Below are 19,059 nucleotides of genomic sequence, written 5' to 3'. Positions count from 1 at the left end.
ATAACACAATTACAGGGCACGGGGGAACTGGGAGTAGCTCACAGCCACAGCGCATTAACCTCTTTTCAGGATGATGACTGGGTACAGCGCCGGATCACTTAACGCTCATATACTGCCCAAGCAACTGAGAGACCGAGATTAAAGAAAACAACCCTTCATTACAAATAAGTCAAAGGGGTACTGTAACTAAATACAGTACATCCCAACATGCAGTAGCCTATATTTAGACACTATTCTTTGTTGTACACTATATGTGGGTGTACTCCCTCGCTCTTTAACAGTTTGGACACAGAGTATGTCAGAATAATTGCTTCACCACTTGTAGGGCAGAATGATACTGCAGGGTCATCATCATCATCATCATCAATCTGTGTTCAACAGAGCCAGATTTACCTCAAGACTCTCCTGTTGGATCATTACATGTGGATATCACACGTAATGTGAGAGTATCTATGACAGGGCACAGTGTTGAGTGCACAAATCTCCCTTGTCCCAGGAGAGGTAGTAGGAATGGGTCTCAGTCTGTGGATAGCTCTCTACGCTGCCAGTCTCATCTAGTGGGTAATCCATTATACAGTGGGAGATGACCTGCCGTGGCCCCTAGCTGCAGGTGAGCCCAGGCAGGCAGGCCTGCTCGATGGATGGCAGAGGAGAACAGATGGCTGGCATGAGGCCCAGCAGCATCTGGGGACCCAGGCAATAGAGGAAGATTAACAGCATGTTCATCTGGGATGGTCTTGTTTCCTGTGGTAAATATACACTGTTGAGGTGGGTTTGATCTGCAGCCCACTGTAGAGGCCAGGAGCATAGAGCAATAATGCATGTGGTTTGGAGCATAAAACTAGATGTTTCACAATACAAAACCATACTAATACAATATTCTCTGCCTCTTTACATAATTGGGAGACTTGCTTTATACTGCTAAAACCCAAAGACTTTCACAAGCTCTCACCATGATAAACAAGATGTGTAAATTGTGACTGAATATGACATAAAGGTGACAAACGACTGCTAGACATGAAGAGAGAGAGAGAGAGAGAGAGAGAGAGAGAGAGAGAGAGAGAGAGAGTGTGTGTGTGTGTGTGTGTGTGTGTGTGTGTGTGTGTGTGTGTGTGTGTTTCTCTTTCAACCGTCGACCGATTTTACGTCAGTTTGCGACTTTGATGCAGCCGTATTCAAAGATGTCTTCGAAACGACGATAGGCTTATGGCTTAGCTAGCGAGTTAGTTTTATTTTCGATCGTTTGTTTTATTTTCGTTTCATTTTGTGTTTTTGGACAGATTATTAGATGGAGATCGGTGGTTTACCATGAAACAACGGGCTCAATATGACAGGTATTTTCAGAGTTTTGAGCTGCGAATCCCTAACTAAAAGGCTAGCAATCTAGATTAGCTAGCTAGGTAGCTAGAGTCAGATTCAAGTGAAAATCTGTCACTTATGTCTAGTTAGCAAACTTGTCATAATTATAATTTGGATAAATGTCATCACTCATCAGTACCACAACGTTGCTAGCAGCTCCAGATTATCTGAAAAAGATATGTCAAATTGACTGTCACACTTAGCAAGCTATCTGTTTTGCTAGTTTGGATAGCTTTAGTTTAGGCGTATCCGTAGCAGGCTGTCAATTACTGTTGTTGTCTACGTTGATAATGTGAACAAGAGACAAGGTAGATGGCTGGTTGTAGGCTCAGCGTCAGCAAGCCGCACTTAAAGCCCTGGACTAGAGCCAGATAGCTATCTAAGTAGATATATGGCTAATGCGAGATAGATGGATATAAAAGTGGATTTGATAATATCCTACTATCAATGGTTCTGAACCTCTGAATGTAAATCAATATGGCAACTAAACAACCTGTGGCTGTAAGTTACCATTGCACATTTATAACCACTAGCTAACCAGGTTATCTTACTTGTGTCCTCTTTTCTTCACTTGTTTGTAAAGGAGTGATTCCAGAAGAGCACTGAAACTGAAGGAATCACCAACTGTAATGCAGTCTAATTCTAACGAGCTGGGTGCCCAGGCAGGAAACGGCTTATCCCTGACTCTGCAGCCGGAGCTTCTAACGAGGACACCTGTCACTGGGAGTTCGACCATCCCAGAGTGTGGTGAAGTCCGGGTGCCAATCACCAGCGGGCCTGGGGAGTCTAGCGGAGGGGCGTCGTCCCGGAGGTCCAGAGCAAGTTCCCACAGCCACTCTCATTCCCATGGATATAGTCGCCCCCAGCATCACTCACACAATGACCCTGAACCTGATCCGGCTGACTCTGACTCTGAGTCTGGGGAGGCTAGTGCCTCGTTCTCTGAACTACGCTACCTCTTTCGCTGGGTTCAGAAGAGTCTTCCTTTCATAGTGATCCTGTGTGCTAAGCTAGTCATCCAACATGCCCTAGGTAGGTATCAGGTAACAACATAGGCCTCAAAGGAGTTAGTTTGCTCAAAGGAGTTAGCTTAACATCTTTTCCATTGTTTCAGGTCTAGCAGTTGGAGTTGGCCTGTTTACAACTTTTCTCTATGTAAATAAAAACATTCAAACCCAAGTCTTTCTACAGGTAAGTCATTAAAGGTGCAATATGTAAGATTCAAGCTTTCTAATGGTTTTAATGACTGTGTTTAATCGAGAGTGATCAGGGATTGAGACCCCTTGAAATAAATATTTAATTTACCAATGCTGTTTTGGTCTCGAAAAACTCTTTCTAAAATGGAGTATCGGGTGCAACACTGTATACAAACATGTTACAGGTCAGGGGGTGCTAGGGGAGTGGACTCAGATGCGGAAACACAACAGCTATGTCCGCATTTCGGGGGGGTTATATTATTATTAGGGAGGATGTTGTTTTTTGGAACTTCGAACTGAATTTTGTCGCAGTGGCACATTTCTAACAGACTTACACCCTGCTCCTTTAATAAGCAAAAGTTTTACATCCACACTTTCCTCAAATTTTGATCTGAATATAATCCTTTCTTTGTGTATCTTTCACCAGGATCGTAGTTCAAAGCTGCACTGCATATGGCTGCTACTCTTCTTGACGTCCTCCACACTCCTGCTTTACTACACCTTTCTCACTGAGACACTTTACTATTGGTAAGACTGAGTTTCCCGTCACATCATGTGCTCAGAGGAAACACAAGTGTAATATCAGAGTATAGTCCATCCATCTCTTTCTCTCTCTTCTCAGCCTCATCTTTCTCAGCCCAACTGTTGAACCCCTGGGCTTCTGGGAGGTCTTATGGGCAGTGGGCGTGACCAACTTCATAGTCAAGTTCCTCTTCATGGGGTTGAAGTGCCTTATTCTGCTGCTGCCCACTTCTCTGGTGACATACAGAGCCCAGGTAAGGGAGGATAGGCTACTATCTCCAGTTGTGTGACAAGGCTCTCTGACACCTTTTTGAGCAGGTGATGGAGAGTGTTGACTGTTTTGTTGTCCCCAGGGGCGGTGGTACATGCTGACTGAAGAGGTGGGCCAGGTGTACCAGGCTGTTGCTCCCATTCCCCTGTGGTTCCGCTACCTGGTCACCTACCAGGAGGTGGACGGTACCACTGGACTCACGCTGGGCGTCTTGCTGGCGCTGGTCTACTTCATACTGAAGGTGACTGCACTAGGATCGCATGGCATTTTTACCCCTCAGATTTAGATGCATGGGTAAAGCTGTCCTCCTTCACAAGAACACATCACTAGGCAACCTGAAAATAATGTTAAATTGTGCTGTCAAGTCAACCCCATCTGCTAAACTCTTTCTCCTTCTGTTTAGCTTTTAGGACTGTATGGACAATGGGGATCTTTTCAGAAGAGTGTGAGAATATTTCTCAATGGCGAGGTACAAGACTATTAGTTCATGTCATATGTATACTAAGCTTATGTCACACAATAGGATATTCACAACTGCATATGCTGGGTTGACTGTCCAGAAGAGACTTTGCACTCACTGTAAAGCAACTTCAAATAGCCAACAGGGTTATTTGTCTGATGCTGGAAATGAATAGAATAAGCCTTGACATTAAATTCAATCCAGGATGTCTGTCTGGTTAATGAACTAAGCATGGTGTCGTTTCTCAGCACACGGGGGCAGCAGCCACCAGGAGCCAGTGCAGCGAGGCAGGAGACATCTGCCCCATCTGTCAGGCAGAGTACAGGGAGCCTCGGGCCCTCCTGTGTCAGGTAAGAGGGTTAGGGATGGAAGAGACACACACTTTTAACTCAGACAATTTAGTTTGTCACATATATTCTGCTTCTTTAGTATGCACGGAGCATGGTTTGATCAAAGTCCTGTTTTTTTTTTGTCAACAAAAGCACATATTCTGTGATGAGTGCATCGCTCTGTGGTTCAACCGGGAGAAGACGTGTCCGCTCTGCCGTACAGCTATCACTGACAAGATTCACAAGTGGAGGGATGGAGCCACATCACCCTACCTGCAGATCTATTGACAGACAGACAGACAGACAGACAGACAGAGATGATGGAGAGAAGCTGAGAGCCTTCGGACATTGTTTGTGATGTTTGACCTTGGTATTGATAGCAATACTCCATGACTTGTGAAGTTGACCACACTGTTCCTCCATTCATTAAGGGCTGTGCCCTCTACTGGCCAATGTCAGTAAGGGCACATATTTGCATTGGGATGCATTTGGCACCTTGGCATGTTACCGTTACTGTAACTGGAACTCCCTTTTTGTCACTTTTATAGACGTGCTCTGCATGCCCTTTAATGGTTCTCTCATTTTCTTTTTAAAATCATGTGCAAATGTTCATTTATTGTTATAACTACCAGTTTAGAAGAACAGACAGCCTCTCCTTTATTGGACAGAACTGATGGGGAATACCGTGAGGTTTCTTTAACCTGTAAATATAGCTTCATAAGAGGAATATATTAGAGTATAGTATTTTAACCAGATTTGTCACTCCTAAGTTAGATCAAATTTAGACCATTTTTGTTCTGTGTTTGGAGGAGGCCAGGTCTTTCAAACACTTTTCCCTTTGAGCTGCAAAGGATATAATACCCTCAAATACCCTCAGATCCAGTTCCTGGAAATCCATGTGCATGCTGGCTTTTACTCTAGTCCATCATAACATTGACAGAGCAGAGACTTCAACACTCTGCAAGCAAGATAGACATGTCGCTGTAATAAGCGAACCTGTCCTGTACTTTGCGCAGAGATTTCAATGTGAAAGGGAAATAGTTCATTGAATCAGTTTTGAATGAAAAGCAGCTTACATATTACCCTTCAGGAGGTGAGTCTGAGGTCCTGCATTAGAGTGTCAGTGCGCAGTGATGTATCTGACTAGCCTGTGGATGCCAGTCTGTTTCTGGAGCTGACATCCAGGCTAGACTAGCAGTTAAAGAACAAAATATACTCCAAATGTTGAGAAACAATTAATAACACAGAGTTGGATTGTTCAGAATGTCTTTATTTACAAATTGTCCATCAGCTTTTTGAGATATCTTTTGAGTTTGAATTTGTTTTCAAGATAACAAATATGCAACTAAGATTGTGAGATTGATTTGATCCATAAATTATTTTTCTATAGTGGTGCAGTTATCCTTTTAAAAACCAAAGAGTGGAAGATGCATCTATTTTATTATCACATTTCATTATGTAGTGAAATCATGTCACATGAACATGTTTTTATGCATAAAATCTGTTTCAATCAATGCATTTAATAAAATATATACAATTGTGTTTTGAATTTACCAATTTCCCTGGACTACATTTATATTTATTCAAAACACACAGACATGTTGAAGCTGGTTATGACTTTATTGTCACTCAATTACTTACAACTATTCAGCTTTAGAATCAAGAGTGCAAAGGTCAGATGGACAGAGAAGCTTCAACTCTACCATTCTGTCCTAATCCTGTTACCATTCAAGACTGTTCATATGAGGAATCCTCAGTAACATGTTAACATATGCCAGACAGTTGTCCGTCAAGCATCTTGTTGGATCCGTCACACATGCACAGAAGACTACAGTATGTGTCGGCTCTGTTTGGATGGTGCTTTCTGTGTATAAGGCATTGAAGCAATGACGGGGCTAGGGCCAGAGCAGTCTGATTCAGAACAATGACAGGGCTAGGGCCAGAGCAGTCTGATTCAGAACAATGACAGGGCTAGGGCCAGAGCAGTCTGATTCAGAACAATGACAGGGCTAGGGCCAGAGCAGTCTGATTCAGAACAATGACAGGGCTAGGGCCAGAGCAGTCTGATTCAGAACAATGACAGGGCTAGGGCCAGAGCAGTCTGATTCAGAACAATGACAGGGCTAGGGCCAGAGCAGTCTGATTCAGAACAATGACAGGGCTAGGGCCAGAGCAGTCTGATTCAGAACAATGACAGGGCTAGGGCCAGAGCAGTCTGATTCAGAACAATGACAGGGCTAGGGCCAGAGCAGTCTGATTCAGAACAATGCAATCTAATGATGATTGCACTTCCACTGAAAATGTTACTTAGAAATCATAGGCTATTCACAAATTAGGGTCTCCCATGATCATTTGGTGCTTTCACTGCAGTAACAAAAAGTTTGAATACGCAGCTTGATAAATTGCAGAATTTAAATGGCCAAAAACAGTTACCTCAAGTCTGTGTCTTTTTGGCCATTCCTTTGCAATGGCCGTTATGAGGATAGTTAAGCAACAGCTTTGGGTTAGCATCATTCAGCCTGGGTCATACTGTAATCACTTTCACAGGCTTCAAATCAGTAATGCCTTTTTTTATTTGTCATCATCCATCCATTACATACAAATCATATCAACAACTCACCTCCCCTGAAATGTCATGGAAATAGAGGGGTGAAATATTGACACTGATGAAATGTCTGCAGCTGTCCTGTAATGTGATGATCATATATTCATGTTCCCCAAGGATCAAATCAGTCTAGCACTGAACAACATCATACAAAAGGTCCTCCAGCCCTAACCCACTTGAGAAAAACAAACCCAGATCACTTCACTATCAACTTGAACAAGTTAGAGCAAGAAAAACACTTCATCCAGAGACACTACACCACTATAGAGAAGCACATGGTCTGATCTTCCTCTGTATCAATAGCATTCCACACATCCGCAAATACATGCAATTTGTCAATAAAGGCACAACCCCCATTCCCTATTGGTTTTTGCATCAGTGATTACATTTTTTTTTTCCACCACACAACTAAGCTGCCCAAGTTTCAAATACTCTGGACAAGCATCTTGAGATTCAAGTTTTCAGAGTTAGAGAAGCAGGTACAATATATATATATATATAGTTATATATATATATTAAAAAAAAAAAAAAGTATTTTGACATTTTCCCTACAGTATGATTTTAATGTTGCACCATAAATATTGTAAGACATTGAGAACATTGTTCATAGTTTGGATAGAACAAACTGCTGCTTTTGAGGTTTCTTTCAGAGATTCATAAGAAATAATAAAAAATAAAAATAAAACATTATAACTACAAAAGCAATACCAGCAATGTCAAACATAAAGGAAAGCAAAGTAATTTACAGATTCATGTCTGCCTGGTCTACAACTGACAATACAATAAATACATCATTTGCATAGTGTGACTGATGCAGTGGAAAAACAGAAATGGCACTTGAAATAAATATCATATTGGAAAAACAAATCACCATCGAAATGTTTTGTGTTTAAAATGGATTAAAAACAAACAGTCAATGGTGAGTGTGAAGGTTGCTCTAGAGCACAATTTCCATCCTCTCCAATGGAACCTGTAGCGCTGTGGAAGATGTGGCCAAAGCTCAGTCCAGCCCTTTGCTGACACACTAAGACCTTCTACTACTGCCACCATTTGACCAACTTCACCTGGACATAGGGGGTAGCAACGGTCTGCTTTAAGATAAACCTTGGCTGTCTTAGGATATATAGGACATCATATAGGACATATGAGTATCCAGTCAGGACACTCATATTCACATGAACACACAAACAGTACACACCTTTTTTGTCCAATTACAATAAAGAAGAGCTACATTTGTAGAGGGGTGACTCCATAGAGGCATGGAGTTGGCCAAACCTGAGCAGATTCCACAGACCAACCCATGTAACCTGCCTTGTTCGGAAATAATCTGAATACAATAGTTTTGTTATTGAATGAGACATATTCAAGTTGATCAAATAACCGACAACGTTTGGTTAAAAACAGTGCTCTTGGTCTTGGTAAATGAACTGTAGATATCAGATGCTAGAAACACAGGGAAACTGTCTAAACTTGTTTTAACTGGAGCAAATATTAATTAATCTTCAGGCAAAATGTGAAAAATCCAGATCACTTAATAACAAATGTGAGGGTTAGTGCTGGGGCAGCATACTGCCTTCAGCTAATACTTCATGGTTGGATTGATCTGACAAATGTTCCTGTTAGGGGAAGAGGATCAAATGTCATGGCTCCAGAGGCTCAGATAGGACCCCACACTGCAGCTTTATATCACACACATTTCACACAATCACTTCAAATGGAAGAGTACTACATGGCCAAGTAACCAGAGTAGAGAGGTAGCCTTACTGATGCCACCCAGGCTGCTGCATACTGGTCAAATGGCCTGCATACTCATGAAGCACCTAGGTACATTAGCCCAATGTAGCCTGACCATCAGGTAAATACCACAGGCAGTGATGAGAATTTGGCCTTGATATTCTACTTAGACTTAAAATTAATATGAAAAGCTCTCTATTGGTCGCTTAATATGACAGTCAGCTGATGCCCAAATAGCACAGGTCCATAATACAACTGCATGAATCATAACATATGGAGAATTCATGGAGGTCATTTGAGTAAGTGACACTAAAAAAAGGCATTTTAAAAGTCAGTTTACATTCAATGCAAAAATCTATAGAAAGGCCTAGAGCAATCCAGTTGGACTTGTAAAGCAGTGTCAGCATTTGGTATTGATGGTGGTGATATATCAGGTGATATTTTCAGCTGAAGTCATAGAGTTTTGTTACTGTCGTCCCTCCATCAATGACACCAGATGTGTCCATCTTATCCTGACTAGATTTTTAAGTGACAAAGCAGAAACGGGCATTGTGGATTCCATCCTAAAAACTGAATTCTGTAAATTAGCAGGAAAAAGTGAATACAGTGTTATGTGTTCATTGTGATTGATTCCACCTACTTAATACTATAGCCTCTAACCCCTTGTCAGCAAGTCATACAAAAAAAGGAAGCCTGGCATTAAAGAGGGAATCTCCCCCCCCTTCAGTCTAAAATGTCTCTATTACACAGTTTCAAAGATCATTAACATCTCACTGATGGTGGGGAAAGCAGCGCAGCAGCAGGACACTTTCCCCCCCCCAATGTACAAAGCACCAGTGTGTCATATGACAAGCCAGTCAAGCAAACAGGAATCAGGCAGTAGCAAAGCCTGCCTCTCATCCTCCAGCCGCTGCTCTTACATGGCATAGGAGGACAACAATAGTCAGGACAGGAACCCTCTCTCAAACTAAAGCTCTCATTGGTGGGAGAGGGAGCCCTCTCCCTGCTCAGGAGGTGGCTGCTAGAGAGGATCAGTGTTGATATCTGCTGGGGTACAGGAGGCCAGGGCAGGGCAGGGCAGCAGCCATCTAAGCAGCTCTATGGGGCTCCCATGCTCAGCCAGAGACACAGGGAGGGAGAAGGGGAGGGAAGGTGGCTTGGAGGAGCTGGTGATTGGTGACGACAGTCTGTCAGTCATTTGTTTAATTCCTATGAGTCTTTCAAATGAAAAAGGGAAGGAGGAGTAGAAGAGTTCTAGGTTCTGGGTGGAGCTGAGCGTCATAGGTTCATCCGGAGGTGCTCGGGTCGTTTGGACATCATGGGGTAGGCCTGCTTCTTGAAGAGTCCACTGCTGGTACCAGAGGGCTGTTTGATGGGCCGGGGGGCCGAGGCCTCGGAGCTGGCACTCACATCCATCTGTTCCACTCCAGACACCTCCATGGGCTGGTCTCCACCCCCTCCTGGGGACAGCAGGGACGTGGCTCCAGGCAGTGTGGCCCCCCGAGGCCAGCAGTCCCCTCCTGCAAACTTCACTGGACTGAGGGGACAGGGAGGATTAGAATAGTGCATTTGAATAGTTGCGATCAAACCAAAGCAGAACTGCAGACCAGTAGGATACTGGATTCAACCACAGGTGGCCAAGACTATTTAATGGGAAAATTCAAATTCTTAAAAAACTTGAGGATCCCAAGTACAACAAGACAAATTAAACAGGAATTACCTCACTGGTGTTCTTGGGCTTCCCAGAAACCTTCGTGGTGACCGGACTTTTGGCTCAAAGTTGAATTTCTCCTTGACATTTTCAAGCACAGATGGGGCTACATATGTAAAACCCTATGTGAGACAGAGGTCACAGGGGAGGATTAGAGTCATCCTCATCAAGGACCATTACAACAAAACACAACACAAAGCAGATGAGCAATGAAACACGTTAAACCATATCATGCAATGTGGCGGAACGGGCAGCAGAGTTTCCAGGAACATAAAAAGTCAAAACAGATGTAATGCATTAACTGTTTCTCATAACAACGACCTTTTTCGGTCAAAAACAGAAGAAAAACAAACCGTCCAGCATCTGTGCGTGCGCACACAATAAGACGGCAAAAAGAGGCCATGGTCTAACAGAGACCAAATGGAGCAGGAGGCTGCCTACCAGGAAGACTTGATTGGCACTTTCACTGAGCGTAGAGTCATCAGGGCTGTCCACCGGAGGCTGGCTGGTGAACTTGGAGTCAAACTGGCTGACATCATCAGCTGATTGCTGCAAATGGAAGCAGGGCATGCAAGTTAACCCTCGACTCTCTGAGGGGTCATGGAAGACATGACTATTTGTCGGGTGCTCTTTATCTGAGGGTGGGAAATGGGACTCACTTACCAGAAAAGGCTTGAATGGAGGCTCCACTTTGCGAGCGAGAAGATCATCCCAGTTAATATGTCTGAAGAACGGGTGGGTCTAGAGAGAGGAGCAGACATGTTGCTGCTCACCGTAGCGTTGACTACACAATCTCACAACCGTCAGTTTAAGTTCAATCAACAGTGCTCTACACAAGCCATTCTGCAACCGGTCCTGTCTGTTATCTCCATCATTACCTGCACTTCTGTGGCGTCTCCTGGTCCCGCCCCCAGCCGTGATGAGGCATTTCGTTTCAGCAGCTGAAACAGAGGGGTGAATATTAGTCCAAATCCATCATCTAACTAATCAAACAATAAGTGAGTAAGTAACCTGAAATACGACCAAAAATGCTTACAATATTCAAACCAGTGCAATATTAATATTGAATTGACCATCAGTGAAACGCTTACCTTTTTTAGAAGGTCCCTGGCTTCTTGTGTGAGGTAAGGTGGGAGGTTGAGTTTGCACTTTAAGATTTTGTCAATGGTCTTCTTTCTATTTTCACCAGTGAACGGTGGCTGTGAGGGAACAATGTTCACAAATCAAATCTGACATCAAATCTAATGTGAGGTAGAAGCTCAAGGGGGTAAGCGTACTCACTGCTCCAGTCAGCATGTCATACATGAGGGCTCCCAGGCTCCACCAGTCCACTGCCCGGTTGTGTCCACTCCTCATCAGGATCTCTGGGGCCCTTTGGTGTGTGTGTGTGGGTTGGGGGGGGGAGAGACAGTCATAAGCCCAATTCCCATAGACATAACAGTAAAATACTGCACATACTGTACATACCTGTTTATACTGTTTATACGGCATTCCATATTCATATTTATATTTATTCTGCTATCTACCTCATGCTACTGTTAATACATATATACTGCTAGACTGCATTACCCATACAGCTCATATGCTGCTACACTGTTCATACTGTAACTATTTATTCTGCTATAATGCTACTGTACTCATACTGCTATACTGCACTGCTATATTATACTGCACTACTACTGATCATATACTGCACTACCTGTAAATACTGTTCATTGCACTTTCTGCTATTTTGCACTTCTGGTTAGACGCTAACTGCATTTCGTTGTCTCTGTACTTGTACTCTGCACAATGACAATAAAGTTGAATCTAATCTAATCTAATCTAAAATGCCTGAATAAAACTCCCAGTGATTTTGGTCTGACCCCTGTTAACAGAGGCACTGATTTACCCCATTTACACATATGGGCGGTTATATCCTGGGCCCAGTATTCCAAAACGTATCTAAACGGATTGCATTAAATCTTGGAATTGGGTATTTCAAAACTGAAAAATGTGATTCTGATCATCGGTGAGGGTTTCGGATATGGGAATTCAACCGGACCTTTAAATCAAGAATGAATGTTGTTTTTGCATATATTTGCACAAAACTCAAAAGATACTGATTAGGATCATTTTATGCAGAAAAAAGGATCATCTTGATCCCACCGGAAGGGTGGATTCAGGGTGGATGTTGAAGGTGAAAGTGACTATAACCAATAAAATGAGGTGGAGATGTTGGGGAAAAATAATGTACATCTTACACACAAAAAACACCTTATACATTACTAAATGCAGGCTAGTAATAGTATTTAATGTAGTGCGAGTTATCCAGTGATATGTTTTGTTGAATGATGCCCTACCGTGCTTTATCCTTCGTCAAACTAGCTATTGAAAAGATATGCATCTAGGTTCACCCCCCACCGTCCAGTCCAAACAGTGCAATGCAAAAGCTAATGGCGAACTTCCCATGCTAATAATCAAAACCTTTTAGGCACATAAACTGCAAACACACAAACAAGCTAATTGCAGGGGACAACATTTTTCTTCTTTTATACCAAAAAGCAAGGTATATTTATTTTAGTATAGAGACAGACATGGCTTCGCACCGGCATGTACATGATAGTGTTATCACAAACTTTTTAGTCACACCCAAACTACTAACAGACCAGCTATCTAGTTTCAGGGGACACAATATATGGTAGCCTACACTGTTAGTTTCATAATTGGCAGGTGTCAGAAAAAGATTATAACCGAGGTACTTAGAAAGCCAGGAAACGTCAGACATCAGCTAGAAGAGGAGCAATACACAACAGCTATAAACTCAGCTCTGCACTGAAACATGATCAGAGTTCTGAGTCATGTCACTCAGGTAATATGTAGTTCGCTATCTGGCTTGCTACTGTAGGTAACTATTTGTAACACAATGACAAACTTACCTTTCTATCATCATTCAAAGTAACTTTGTTTGCTAGCTACAGCTAGGTTTCACAGCAGATGCAACAAGTCACACTAGTACTAGCTAGCTATTGCCTGCTCTGAGTGGAACTATTTGCTATTGCACTGGAGGGAAAAACAAACTAAGACCACTTGAACGCTTGGCTCATGATGCATAGTAGTAAGTAAGCATAGTCAATGAAGTGTTTCTACTTTGCTTGGTGCTCTCTAGTGAGCGCCAAACCCCCGAACCTAAACAGAGCATGGGATTGAATGGGCAATGTTTCAGCTTTTTACCAGGACCGTGACTAGGTCTGCCACAGGTACAGGACCGATACGCCCTACACCAGGTCAGTTTACACAGACTGGAAGTTACCGGGACATGCTTCTGTGTTAACTGGGCTATAAAAGTAATGTGCAAGTTACAATCTACCTAAATGGGACCATCCAAAAGTGTGTGTAGAGCTCTTGATGATAGAAAGCTGACAAATGTAGACAGACATTACCTGATGTATTTGTTCCAAATGGAAAGGACCCTAACAAATACACATCCCACTCCCATCAGTTCAGTGAATGCCCTGATTTAGTGTGACTTACATGTATTCTATGGTGCCACAGAAGGTGTGGGTAACCGTGCCATCATGGATGGACTCTTTACACAGGCCAAAGTCTGTCAGCTTTACATGACCTAGAAAGAGAGGAATACAAACAATTAAACAAAATAATTGATGGAAAATGTCTTCTTTCATTGAAGCTGAGGTAACATTCAGGAGGTAAAGAAGGTGAGCCCAGAGTTTTAGTGGCGAAGGCACAGAGGGAGCCAGGCCGAGAGAACCTCTGTCATGATGAAAGGGGTCTGATATTACAGGTGTCTACACCTAACCCTCTGCATCATGTTTATCCCCAGGCTGTTGACGTTACCATTGTTATTGAGCATGATGTTCTCTGGCTTCAGGTCTCTGTAGATGATGCCTTTCTGATGCAGGTGCCCCAGAGCCATGGAAATCTCAGCCAGGTAGAAGCTGCCAACAGCAAACAATCTTTAAACTCACTTGTTCTTTTCTTTGGTCTTAACTACACAGGTAAAGGGGCAACGTAATGTAAAGTGAAACAATCTTCAAATGCTAGAATTGTAAATTCATTGCCTGATGAAATTTGTCTGAGCAAATATATGGTTACGTGACAAAGTATGACAAAGTATTGGTTTGCACCAAATCCCTCCCTCCATTCATTCATGTATAACATGCATTTGGCAAATATCAAATACATTGTATAGATTCATTTCTACGAAGGAACAAGGAAGGAAGCACAACACATTTCCTGTCTTCAATTACACTCTAAATTCATGCCTTCAGATGTTGTGGTTTCAACATTGACATTTGACTTGTTCTATAAATAGCGACGTAACAAAACACTCCTGTATTTTCACCACCATACATGATGATAATGTAATCACTACCTCCATCTCAGATGTATTTACACAACATAAGTGAGAATTGCAACCTGCAAATGCAGACTCTAGCTTACCATGCTGTGTCCTCCATGAAGATCCCCTCTCTCTCCAGTTGCATGAACAACTCCCCACCTGTAAGTCGCAAATATATCATCTCATTACTCAGAGAATATACTGTATGAAATATGAAAAAGTGGCAATCTGGGATTCAAACAATACCATGAGATCAAAATGATAGTTGATGTCTTGAAACTATAGTGTTGGTTTACAATTACATTGTTGATACAAATATTGGGATAAAACAAGCTTATATTTTGGGTTCTGATGAGGTAAGAAAGTTGAGCTCATAAAGCATCTATAAGTCACATTCTTCAAGAATCAATGACTATATATCATTACTATTGATGTACCAATCCCAGATGGCCCCTTTAAAAAGATGAAAAATGGACAGAATTACCATATTTATGGATTCAGGCTGCAATTAATAATTTGTGAGTGATGCCAGGCTGTGTGTGTCCCACTCACCGCTGAGATACTCCAGGATGAGGTACAGCTTCCCCCCGGTCTGGAACGCATAGATGAGGTCCACAATGAACGGGTGCTTCACCTCCTCCAGGATGTTCCGCTCGGCCTTGGTGTGGGCCGTGTCCTTCGCGTTACGCACAATCATGGCCTGGAGGGAACAAGGCATGGGTTGTAGAGCAAGCAAATTCATCACGACAACAAGTAGCTATTGATACATAAACTGAGGTGTACAGTATGCAACAACAGACACTAGGTTAGAGTTTCTCTCAGAGCCGTCTCAGGCATTGTAAACGTAGTTTAGTAAATGCTCATTACCATCTGGCTTAGATTATAATGATTTGCTTTCTCTTTTTTCTCTCCCAGTCCAAAGAGAAACTCCTCTGAGGCAGGTCATTAATGCTGTTATTGTTGCCCTCTGGTCAATGACACGTACAAATCTTGTTTGGGCAAAGGAATCTAAAGCATTCAAACTATTTCAGCCATTGGGAACAATACTATATCTGTTTCAGTTTGACTAAGCTGGGCCTAGTGGCAAAGGGCACTCTCATAAGTGGCTGTGCATGGCAGCAAAGCCTCAGTCACACTCATAAGTATACATCGCTGGGCTCTAACAAAGCAGGTTCAATCAACCATGCTAAACTCCAGCATGTCTGTTAAAGCACATTGGCTTCCAACACAGTGTAGGAAAGACTGGGGAAAATCCTGATGTTTCATTTTGGTAGTGATCACTGCAAGCTGGTCAAATGCCTTTTTCATCAGCCATGGAGGTAGAATAGAAATCAGAACTCCCGCATGGTAGCTACAGTAAATACAGGCTCATAAAAACTATAAACAAACAGAGCCACAACCAAACCTCTAGGCTTCTGGGAAACTGAGGTGGGTTCCTGGGCCAAGATGCAAACCAGACCAGCGGTTGTCAATTACTGAAAGAAGGCCATACAAATAGGACACTGGAGAGAACAAATAGCCTCAAGGTTTCATGGGAAGTACTTTGGTTCTATGACTTGAATATGCTCGCCTCATTTCTGAATACAAGCCTGAATGCACCTTGTACTATTCCTCTGCAATACACTAGACACATGTATAGGTATAAAACCACAACCACCTTCTTTAAGACCTTCATGGCGAATATCTTCCCCGAAGTAGCACCTGATACCTTTCGAACTTGAAAAACCTGACAATGACGGAGAGAGGACAAAAGATTAATTTCACTGGATTCATGAATTTATTTTCTTACTTGGAGTAAATACGGGGATGCTTCATGAAGAATACCTCACCTTTCCATAGCCTCCTTTTCCTAAAACTCTGAGCAACTCAAAGCATTCTGGCCCCATCTGCTCAGTTCCTTTGTTGACACTGTCCTCTGAGATTTCAAACTTCTCACAATCATCCATGTTACTTAAAAACAAAAACAAGAGAGTTATGACTCAGACATCTAACATTTAATGACATTCTTCCATATGTTCATAACGCCATATAGCATAACAAGTGGGCAAAGGTGTACCTATAGTTCACAAAGACGTTGGGTGGACAGAGTGAATTATGTCAGAGTGCTTGCCAAACCGATGTGTTGAACCGATGTGTCAAATACTCAATTAACTTAAATACTTACAATTCAAATCCAGTGCACTGCTCCATGTATTCACCAATCTGGGCCTGGTGAAAAATTAATACATAAATAAATAAATGAATAAATACTCTGCTTGCCAACTTTATCTATCGTTCAAGACTGATCCCACACACCCAGTGGGCAACAGACTCAGAATCATGAAAGAACCACTGCCATTCAGGATTCATTGCAATATAATAAATAAGTGTGCCATACTGATGACAGCTGATCAGAAAACTTAATCAGATCCAGTAGCAAGGCAGAAAAGACAGAGCTGGTATGATGATTCAGACAGTCTGCCCACTGGCACCGACTGACTTTTATTCGTTCAGTAAGCAATATCATTGATACACCACACTTCCTGTTACTTTGCTGCCTGCCTTTAACACAGTAGAGGTGTACTGTATGAGTCAAGCATATAACAAGAACCTATGAAGTCCCTTCTGAATAAGTTAGGGTTATTTCTGAAATAAACTTGGAGGCTGGCATTACATTGTTAACCGTATCCATACATTCCATACACACTTGCAGTCAAGTACATTTACTGCATCTGCATGATGAACCGTATGCATCTATCTATATCTGAATTAATTGATATTACCCCCACCTGCTCTCATGCACTTCAGATTAGTTTTCATAGTGTCTTCATAGGCATTCTTACACCCCCCCACCAAAAAAAACAAAAACAAACAAACAACCAAAAACTACTTAAAGAAGTGCTACTGCTTTGTGGTTTGCCACAACTTTAGCAAGCTAGCTAGCGTTATCTTCATTCTCCCAGCGTTACCCGGCTAATAAGACAAACACTCAATAGCGAGCTAAAAGCCAACTAAGTGTAATGTTACTAGGAGCTGACGCCAAGATAGTTGTACTGGCTAGTTTAATATTATTTGCCGTTGTGAAAATAAACCACCAAAGCTCAACAAGCTCACTAGCGAGCCATTTTCCCAAATTAGTCAGCTCAGTGTCTGTACATCAAACCTCCTAGCTACCAAGCTAATAGCACTGGCCTGGGCCTCACTTTTTCACTATGGCTAAATGCTAACACCAGCTACCGTATAGGAGGTACCTAGAGACTAGCTAGCTAATCTCTCACCCCATCTGCATCTTCGAGCTCGTCGTCAGACACGTTTTCGTCCGGCTGATCCAAATCAATGTCGAACACCCCAGCCATGGCCTCGGTCTATCTCAACACACGCAGTCCGAAAGAAAAACTCTCTTTCCCCGCCTCATGGAAAAATACACATCGCCGCCATAACCGGCTACAGTAGAACCATGCGCAGCGTAGCAGAGCAGTACCACTACCGACCAAACAAAATTCCAGAGGGGAAAAAATAACAAAGCAAAGCCTCTATTGAGCACGCGCAGTACTTATTCTGACTATCCACGAATAAGGCATGCCTTCATGTTTCATTCTTCTTCTGTGGGCTTCACGTTTCATTTCTTCATGGTGAATCTTGCTTTTATTTAAACATACTTTGTGTGACTAGATTTGGTAATGCCTCACATATAATAGCTAATCAACACTTGTCTTGCTAAACTGTCATTCATAAGATAATCATTATGCCTGTCATGTCACACTTTATTGGTATACTTTTTCATATTTCATTACTGTATGATCTCTGTAATGAGATTATATATTTGCGATCTATAGGTGGGGAGTTGTTCATTAAAAAGTTGCCCTTTATTTACAGAAGATGGCAGCAAAATCAAAGGAATAATTGTAATGAGAGGGAATTTCATCCTAGACCTTCCTCATACATTCTATGAACCTGAAGTTTCATCCAGACAATCCATGCATCTTTTTCAATTACCTTAAATGTTATATCACCTCTATTTAAGGTATGTGTGCTGTGAGTGATGGGCTGCACACCAGTACTGCTGCATTTTCACAACATTCTGTAAACGTGTGCCAAAAGAGAGCATATACATATGAGGGGTGTTTACCTCTTTGCCAGATTCAGGTGCCTTGCTTCTTGGAATTGCGCACAAGGATGTGTACACAGGCACCTGGAGTACTTTTGGTACAGTTACTCTGGGCAGATGTGCAGTATGTTTCACACAGATAACATCATCCTCAAATGTGATGACTCATGACTGGGAGCATGCGTTCACAAACACGTACTTCAACTTGGTGCCTGGGGACAGAGATGGCTTATTAATGCAGCAGAGGAAGAGCACAATACTGCCAGCTCTCAGGCATTCCTCAGATGGTTGACATCGTGACACCTGTGCTCTCAGATCAAAGTGTGTGTGTGTGTGTGTGTGTGTGTGTGTGTGTGTGTGTGTGTGTGTGTGTGTGTGTGTGTGTGTGTGTGTGTGTTGGAACATGCTGTACATACTGTATTTGACTGTAGATGACAGCAGAT

At 42.4% G+C, this 19,059-nt stretch overlaps 2 protein-coding genes across 2 annotated transcripts; one reads left to right on the top strand and one right to left on the bottom strand.

The window, feature by feature from the left end:
* Positions 1–1,191: 1,191 nt before the first annotated feature.
* Positions 1,192–5,690, top strand: rnft1 (ring finger protein, transmembrane 1). The gene is made up of 9 exons (XM_083685174.1): positions 1,192–1,334; positions 1,943–2,391; positions 2,474–2,550; positions 2,983–3,083; positions 3,178–3,331; positions 3,431–3,589; positions 3,752–3,817; positions 4,057–4,158; positions 4,291–5,690. Exons 1-9 carry the CDS (start codon positions 1,309–1,311, stop codon positions 4,423–4,425), a joined length of 1,269 nt encoding a protein of 422 aa, XP_083541300.1. The 5' UTR covers positions 1,192–1,308; the 3' UTR covers positions 4,426–5,690.
* A 1,001-nt stretch (positions 5,691–6,691) lies between these two features.
* On the bottom strand, positions 6,692–17,945 carry rps6kb1a (ribosomal protein S6 kinase b, polypeptide 1a). Its single transcript, XM_083685162.1, has 15 exons — positions 17,787–17,945; positions 16,694–16,737; positions 16,359–16,479; positions 16,187–16,255; positions 15,082–15,229; positions 14,631–14,688; positions 14,025–14,125; positions 13,701–13,791; positions 11,469–11,559; positions 11,279–11,386; positions 11,066–11,128; positions 10,851–10,928; positions 10,629–10,736; positions 10,197–10,309; positions 6,692–10,013 (listed from the first exon to the last, which is right to left on the bottom strand). The coding sequence occupies exons 1-15, from the start codon at positions 17,862–17,864 to the stop codon at positions 9,755–9,757; spliced, it is 1,530 nt and encodes a 509-aa protein (XP_083541288.1). The 5' UTR covers positions 17,865–17,945; the 3' UTR covers positions 6,692–9,754.
* Between the last annotated feature and the right edge of the window lie 1,114 nt (positions 17,946–19,059).

Source organism: Argentina silus (assembly GCF_951799395.1).
Source record: "Argentina silus genome assembly, chromosome: 2".
Taxonomy (NCBI): domain Eukaryota; kingdom Metazoa; phylum Chordata; class Actinopteri; order Argentiniformes; family Argentinidae; genus Argentina; species Argentina silus.
The sequence above is the reverse complement of the archived record's forward strand: the minus strand, read 5'-3'. Positions and strand labels throughout refer to the sequence as shown.